General features: G+C 44.2%; 1 protein-coding gene across 1 annotated transcript; it reads right to left on the bottom strand.

Moving 5' to 3' along the window:
• Window positions 1–3,569: 3,569 nt before the first annotated feature.
• TOB1 (transducer of ERBB2, 1) lies at window positions 3,570–8,475 on the bottom strand. The gene is made up of 2 exons (XM_030461677.1): window positions 8,179–8,475; window positions 3,570–5,529 (listed from the first exon to the last, which is right to left on the bottom strand). The coding sequence occupies exon 2, from the start codon at window positions 5,390–5,392 to the stop codon at window positions 4,403–4,405; it is 990 nt and encodes a 329-aa protein (XP_030317537.1). The 5' UTR covers window positions 5,393–5,529; window positions 8,179–8,475; the 3' UTR covers window positions 3,570–4,402.
• Between the last annotated feature and the right edge of the window lie 371 nt (window positions 8,476–8,846).

Genomic DNA, 8,846 nt, shown 5'->3' on the forward strand with positions numbered 1-8,846 from the left:
TGTTTCCAGGCCTCTGAAGTGCTAAATTACCAAAAGGAAAAGCACAGCACATTGCACCAAAACTGCAGTCATCAATACTACAGCTAGTTTTTAACAAACAAAAGTTGCCAGAATAAAGGATGGGGGTTGAGGGATGTCTGCACTATATGCCAAGGTTTTTCTAAAAATATTTTACACCTGCTATTTGTTCTGCACACTGATCATATTTTGTCTATGAGGTAGAGAACTGACAGTGCCAAAGGGAACATGGTTTATATTCCCAGGTCTTAATGCTTTTTCCCTTCTGCAAGGCAAAACTCCTTACTACCATCACTAAAATAAAGCAAAGAGGACAAAAGTCATACACACACCGCCACAGCAACAGTTCAACTGTTCCTCTCCCTGATCTTTGGAAACAATCCCTGCAGGAGGATTTTACAGCCCTGGCACTTGGATTTAGCTAACTTTTTATGCAGCTCACGAGAGGAACGCAGCCAACTCTGTATACACAATTTAAATCAACTTGCTGATGATATAAAAAAGAGTGCTGAACCACTGCTTTGCTTCAGCTGCTCCAAAACTCCCAACTCCCAATAAATAACTAGGAGTTATTTATTCCTGAAACATTTAATAGAACAATCTGGGGCATCAGATCAGTAAATGAACTCTGGTTTGGTCCCATGCTGGTCCAAAGAGCTGATTTAACAACGAGTTGTTTGGTTATTTGATATTTCAGAAATGCAACTGGGCTGTTTGCTACTGACGTTGCAATGCAATGGGAGCAAGGGTGCAGGTGGGTGGGCAGGTGGCTGGAGCTGGGTTATCATCTGCCATGGTGTAGCAAGAGATCATTCAAACAATATTTAATAGCTCTCTAATTCTGCATGGTGAAGCAGGGATGGATCTTACTGTGGCTCACACCCAGCCCTCAATTTGTCTGAGTACAACAGCTCAGTGGAAGCAAGAACTCCAAAACTTGTACTCACATTCCCATCCACAGGGGGACCCCTGGCAGCATGTGGCAGCAGGCAGCAGTGAGCTGGCTCTCTTCTGTAGAAATAATCACATCAATTTAACTTTCAGCTCTGCTACCAGACTTTTGACCAAGAGAAAGGTCTCTCATCTACCCACAAAACCAATGCAGACATAGCTGCCCATGGAACCATCTCTGCCCTGCTGTGCCAAGGTGCCTCTGAACTCCATTTCACACATCTCAGGTTATTTTCAAGTTACCAACTTGTGCTGAATTGGGTGAGCCTCACCAATAGTGCTCTTAACTTGCACTTGGGTGGGGACTGTCAATGAAGAGACAGGATGCCCTAAACACCACCAAGGGGGATACATGCTTCATGTTTTACCCTTGTTTTTTTTTTTTTTTCACTCTAAATTAAAGACCTCTTCCAAGGTTTAACTTACACCAGTAATTTTAAGGGAAGTAAATTGCATGTTCACAAGAGAAAATACAAAAGAACTTGCACAACTGAGCAAATGCTTCCTTTTCCCCTTTTGCTCCTTTTTAGGTCCTTTTCTCTCAAAGCAATCGCACTTACCTGACTCAAGAGCAGAGCACTGGGTGTGTGCAAATTAAACCAGAGGCTGACTTGGCACTCATTTGGAACAGAATGTTGCAAAGCAAATGTTTGATCTAACAAATCCAACACCAAACTTTAGCAAAAGATAAATAAACGGGTGAAGCAGACTGATCAGAAAGCACAAATTTCTGTAAGGAGCAAGAGAAAACATTTAAAATCTTCACATTTGCATTCTTTGAGAACTCTGGGAGCTCTCTCTCCAGATTGTCCCCTTGCATAGCACCATCAACAAACCCTGCTTAGGAAAATCATTACATTAAAAGGTGCTGCAAAATCCAACCCTGTTTCCAGGGATTATTCCTTGCTGCACAGCCCTGTCTTCCATATGCAGAGCTTGTTACAGTGGAAGGGAACAAATCAGAATGGGGAGAGGGTCAGATTTTAAGACAAATGTCACAGGAACAGAAAGATCACAGAAGACACAGATCAGTCTCCACCATCAGAGCTGTTCAAACTCCTGGGCAGTTTGGGTATTATTATTATTATTATTGTATTGTAAATAGTAAAATTGCAGTAAGTCTTAAGTCTCAGCATACAAACAGAAATAATACACAGTGGAAACGCTCTCCATTTTCCAGTAACTGATCCAATGTTTACTTCTAATTGTTATTTAAAGCAAAAACATCCACTTAAAATTAGATACCGGAACACTGCACTTTTAAGCATGGTTCTGTCCACTGATGTGCCATTAGCAGAAAGATAAACCAGATGGCAAACTCAATCAGGCACCAGTTAATTCAGAGGGATGAATGCCTAAAAAACCCTTTGCTCCATTATTGCTTTTGAATGGGTTGTCGTGGCATTAGAAACTGATCCCATTGTCAGCCCCACATCTCCACCCCATCCATTTCCTCCCAGCCTCTGTCCAAAACAAAGCTCTCAGGCTGGGGTTGACAAACACCCTCCTCCTCACAGCACTATTTCCACCAAAACTCTGCTCACACCAAACTGGGGGTGTGTGCATGTGTGGGATTTACACACATTGTAAAATCAAGTAGGAAAAGACTCTTCAGTGTGCTCTTCAGTCACAAAATCCAGCTTCAGAATACTTCATTTCAGATAATTTTAATACTGTTCTACTCCTGTAATTCACAGTTCATCATCAGGAGCCAAAGGATTATTCACTTAGCGTGTAACTTCTCTGTACAGCTGGAGCTGACATGGAAAAAAACCTCGTGTTTGTTAGATTTACAGATTAAAGCAGCAAGTTTCTCTTCTCCTTGGCACTGTTCATTAGCAAGGAACACATTTTACCAAACAGACGGAAAAGAGTCAGGGATGTAACTTCAAAATAGCCCTGGAAAAGCTGAGTTGTTTTCTCAGCCTCTGAATTCTTCCTCCTCCTACTCACATCCACTTTTTAGAACCTATCAGGTTAAAATTGGTAAAATCCACTAAAATAAACACTTTAGAATTAGTCACATTGCAGTTGCATTACATTTATCTTTTTAATAGAGCATATAAAATGAAAGTTTACAATGAATTTAGCAAACTGTAAATCAGCACTTTTATTCACCCTAGTTTCTGAGCTATTAATCCCCAATACAGAACCAGAACGCTGACACACTGATCTAGGACCTCAGGAGGTAACAGTTCACATCCATTTTGATGACATGGAAAGTGAATTCCACTGAATCACCTGAGCCCCTTCTGGATACATCACAATAACCCAACATCCATCCAGCTCAAAGCCTTAACTCTCAAGGAAAAGAAAACAAAAATACCTTCTGGCTTCAGCGAGCTGCAGCCATGGAAAACAAGTGAAAGTTTGCTCAAATAATGGTAGATATTAATGGTACCTTATCAAGCTACTTGCTTTGTCTGTAGTATTTTAGGTAAAGCAACCTCATTATTGTGGTGCATCAATCCAGCAGCTCTTTCCCTCACTCCTCTGTGAGGCACTGACTCAGACTCTTTGCATCATTAGCAGCACCAACACAACAAACACCACGCTGTGATCTTCGGCAGAGCAGTAAAAACACAGACCACAAGAGTCAATTAATTTTAAAGAATTTTAATACAAACTTAATATAAACTATTTCAGTCCCTCTTAACATGTAAGACACTGACTCAAAATACTTTTATACCTTTTTTCAAGTATTGCACAATGTAGGTACAAAATTAATATTTACGATTACATTTTCTTCCATAATATATAGCAAAAATCTTTAAACTTTTAACAGAAAATACAATTTGTGTTTCTTTTGAAAAAAGCAAATATTTCGTACATTTGAATTCCACCACTAAGGAATATTCTGTACACAACTTTTTATTTTTTTTTTTTAGAATTGATGTCTTTAAGATGGATATCTTACAATTTCAGTAAAAAAAATACAACATGAAGCTGCTGCAGCTGTCACAGATCACTGTAGTAAAAAGATATAAATGCAATACCATGTTGTAGAAACAATATATATACTCTGATATTTTACAAACTTTGTACTAAATTAAATTATACAATTAGAAAAAGACCAATAAACCCACCTATTAGTGCCAATTTTTTTAATATATATACACATATATGCTTGTGTACATATATATATACACACATGAAAAAAATCAGCCACGTCCTTGCTATATCTTAAATACTGTAAGAGGCCATATTCTGAGAGTATATTTTTGTAATGTACAGTCAGTATAAAATAATTTTGTGCTTGGTTGGCAAATGAAAAAAAATGATGCATGTTGTATTTATCTAACCAAGCCTGAATGTATTCATACTACAAGCCTTAAAAAAAATCTCAAGAGGTGGAAAAAAAGATACACCCTTGGGTACGTGCATTTTTAACTTGTACAATAGTATTTACTTGTATTTCACTTTCCTTTTATTTTTAGTTAGCCATAACTGGCTGGAATTGCTGGTTAGAATACTGCATGTTGTTTAAACTAAAATTCAAGCCATCCACAAAAGACTTCTCATTTAGACCTCCATAGGCTGCAAACATATCAAAGGCATTACTGTACTGGAGAGGACTGAGGTTAAGTGGGCTGTCACCAGGAAATATGCTACTGGTACTACCTTGACCCTGCATGTTGGGGAAAATGAACTCCTTTGCGTTAGGAGAAAGGGCAGAAGTCTTCTGCTGCTGCTGCTGTTGCTGCTGCTGCTGCTGCTGACTGCCTAAGCCAAGCCCGTAGAGAGAGTGCATGGAGGAAGAGAGGGCTTTCTGCTTCAACAGGTCATTGACATTCAAGCCAAGGTTGGTGGGAGAGGTGCGGGCGACCTTGTTGCTACGGCCGCTGTTCTTCATTTTGGTCGAGCCAAACTTGGTGGCAGCAAATGTGGCAGTGGTGAAGGTTAAAGGCTGAGTGGAGCGGGGCATGAAAGTTGGGCTGACAGCAGCAGAGTGACCAAAGGGTGGAGAAGGAGAACTAGACACTGAAGATGCTGGGTCACTAATTGGCATGAACACCTGGGCCTCTGGGTTAAAGCTGTTCTTGATTTCCTTATCCAACTCACATCCATTTTCATTATCATCCACATAAAGCACTTTCACTGGTCCCTTTTCACCGATTTGGTATGAAACCTCAAACGGGTCAATCCAAACACTAAGATCCTGAGGCAAGTTGCCACGAACATCATCAATGTCCAGACCACTCTCTTTGGATGCTTGTTCTATGACCGGGTCCACTTTCTCCCCTATATGTATACATCTAAACCCTGATCCTTTGTATGGCTTTTCTGGATACCAGTGCCCTTCATACTTCTTCTTCAGAAGTCTTTCAAGCTCTTCACCAAAAATGTTGACACGTCGTCTGGGAAGCTTATTGTACAAATATGAAATAATAAAATTGAGTGCTACTTGGATTTCAAGCTGCATAGCTGCTATGCCACAAAGTTATAAGTCTGTTTCAAAACCCGAAGAAGAAAGTGTTCAAGATGCCACAGGGAAACAAACTTTCATTCAAAGTGCTGATTCTAGTTGATTATTATCCTTCACCTTGAGTGCTCTTGTTCCTTTAAGAAAAAACAAAAGCAAACACATCCAAATAAGGAAAGCGTAAGATCAAGCTCCAAGGCATATTCTTGTAGCTTCACTTTCTGCAGAAAATAGGTTACTTTTTAACTAAAAAAAACGTGTATCAAAGTATTTAGGTTCATGCCTGTGGAAGGTGAGGATGCCAATCACATTCAGCATGACTTACAAACAGAATTGTGGAAGATACACCAGGCATGTGTTTACATATACAGCATGGGGCACTTCAAAATCACATGAGCCTGCCCTTTAGTTATTCACAAAGCAGCAAGGATAATTTTTAAGACATCACAGAACTGCCAGGCCTGTCAGGGGTTCAATTACCAGCCCGTATTCCGATGATTTATAGTACTCAGCTGCAAAATTTAGCACCAGATTATTAGTTTAGCTTGAAAGGTCTTAGTCCAAGAGCTATTTATCATTTTAAAGTTTGCAAACATACTGGTTGTGCTGTAAGCTACAGAATTATAAAAATGTTTACAGCTGCTTTAGAAGGCTTCACAAAAATAGCTAAAATTATGCAACATTTATTTTAAGTCCAAGCAAATCATCCGCATAAACTGTGAGCTGGCAAAATTATGCTAACTGAAGAGAAAATGTCCGCTGTACATTTACAACAGTTCTTCCTCAGAACACCTAAAATGATGATCCAACACAATGCATACAAGTTAGATGCGTGTACATTCTGTTGTAAGAGGGGCAATGACTGTGAAATTATTGCTATTAAATTCATATGAAAATTTCCTCCTTTTTACATGTTATTCTCAGTGTTTTCAGATGAACTATATTAATATACTAAATTATATTATTATTAAACTATATTAATATATACTAAATTAATATTTAACATTGTCTTTAGTCTGGATTTCAAAAAGTTACGAGCGCCAATAGGGCTTCTGATTGCCTCAAAAGGGATTGTTTTCCTCCATCTCTCTGACTCCATTTTATACTTAATATAAAATATGGTTGCCACTCCTTCACAGAGGACAAAAGAGAAATTATCTCTCTAATCTTAAAGTAGGTCCAAGAATCAAGCATTAGCATACATACTGCTAATAAATATTCTGCAGTCCCTTAGCATAAAGGTACCCATCCACAGGAGACACCTTTGTTCAAAAAGTACAGATGAAACAAAGCATGTATTTCTTGGCTCAAGTTAAATGCCAAAAGAGAATTTCAATTAAGTGTGCTTTTCTGCACTGCATCACTAGGAGCAAAATTCAGTGTAGCTGTCACTAAAGATTAGAGAAATCAAAGTCAATATCAAAATCCTTTAACAGTGTGAATACAATGCTTTTTTTATTCCTTGCCACAAATAATCTCCTTTTAAAGTCTGCAACCCTATTTCCAAGCCGCTCATGTTCTCCCCAACATGGTATGGGAATAGTTTGAAAGCCTGTACGATAAGGCGACCTTTAAACGTTTGCTGGATCAGCACTGGGTGGGGATAAGGAAAAGATCAAGGGCAAACAGAAGATATTTACAAAAGGGACGCGATCAGTATAGAAAAGCTGATTGGGTGCTTAAAAGGGGCATTTAAAAATGATTTATTAATCCATCTGTTTTGTTCCCCTTCCTCTGTGTCCTTTAGGGAAAAAAGAAACCAAACCCAACCCTTCCAAGGCACACACCGGGACAGACGCTATAAATTTTTTTTTAAGTCCCCCAAACTGATCCATGGTACAAGCAGCTGATCAAACAAACCAGCTTGATCGTTTCAAAGGTGTTCTGTTGTTGGGGTTTTATTTGTTTTTGTTTTTTTAATTTAAATTTAATTTAAAGAGGACCCGGGAGGCCCACCCGGGGCCGGGGGCAGCGGCTGCCGGCGCTGTGCAGTTACATAACCGGGCGGCCGCCGCTCATTAGATTTCTCCTCACAGCCCCGCCAGCTCCGGCAGCAGCAGGAGGAGGAAAAACGTTTTCTGAGCCCGTAAGAAAAGAAAATGAAGAAGAGGAAGGGAGATGAGTGGAAAGAAGGAAGGGGGGGGGAGGGGGTTTGCAAAGCCCTTCTTCTCTCCTCACCCCGGGCCCAATGACCCCCCCCCCTTCCCAGCCCTACCCCCCGGGCAGGGTCCCGCAGGACGGCTGCCAGCTCTGCCCGGAGAGGCCCAGCACAAGCAGCAGTTATTAGTCAGCCGGCAACGCTCACTCCTCCCAGCCCGAGCGCGTCCAGGGACCGCCTTGGGAGGGACCCTCTCGTAGGCCGGCTCCCCGGGCCGTGCCCTCTTCCCAGGCCCCTCTCTCCGGGGCTGCCGCCGGCCCTCACCCCCTCCTCCTTCCATCGCCCCCTGTGCTCCGGAGCACCCCGGCCCTTCCTCTCCCCGCCTAAGTCACCGCAGGGTCGTGACCGTCTCGGTACTCGGGGACGCCCGCTTCACGACCGGGCCGTGCCCGCCTCGGAACCCCCACTTCAGGGGCCCGGGGCCGAGCGATTGTTGCCTCAGCGGCAGGGGCCGGGCGGTGGCTGCCTCAGGCCCCCTGTCACGGCAGTCGGGGCCGCGCCCGCCTCAGGGGCCGGGCGGTGGCTGCCTCCAGCCCCCTGCCTCAGCGTCTGCCTTCGGGCTGGGCCCCCCGGCGCATACCCCGCGCCGTCCCGGGGCCGTCCCCCGCCCTCAGCGAGCGGTACTCACCCGGTTGGGTGTGCGGGGGTAGTGCAAAACAATCCCGGCGGGGGTGTGAGTGCGGGAGGAGGGGGGGCGTGGGGGCGGCTCAGCACCCGACCCCCATCTCCGACAGCCGGCTCCCTCGGCGAGGATGGGAGGGGTAAGGAAAGACTATTTTTAAAAAAATAAAAAATTAAAAAAAAGGGAGGGGGAAGGGTTGGAGAAAAAAAAAGGGGGGGGGAAGGGAAAGGGGGGGAGGGCTGCGCTGCTCACACCCCCACGACGGGCGCGCACAACCGCCGCTGCCGGGCTCCTTCTGCTACTGCCCCGCCGCCCGACGCGCCCCTATATATGGCCTCCCTCCCCCCGCCCCCTGCCTGGCCTCGCCCATTAACCCCGCCCCCAGTGCCTGGTTTCGGGTATGGCCCCGCCCATCGCCCGCCTGGCCCCGCCCACCACGCGCAGGGCCCCCTGTTCCCCCCCCCTCCCCGCGGTGGAGGGGCCGCTCTTACGTCATCCCGCGCCTCACCTCGCAACAGCGTTGCGTCACTGCCTACGTCAAACCCTGCCCTGGCGCCCCGCATCTCCGCAGGGAAGGAAGGGGGAGGGGAGGGGGGGGGGGGGGTAGGGGCCCCCGCAGAACTACATCTCCCATGACCACCGCTAAGGAGCGGCATGGCGGGGGGCCGGGGCGT

Source organism: Calypte anna, chromosome 18 (assembly GCF_003957555.1).
Source record: "Calypte anna isolate BGI_N300 chromosome 18, bCalAnn1_v1.p, whole genome shotgun sequence".
In the NCBI taxonomy this organism is placed as follows: Eukaryota; Metazoa; Chordata; class Aves; order Apodiformes; family Trochilidae; genus Calypte; species Calypte anna.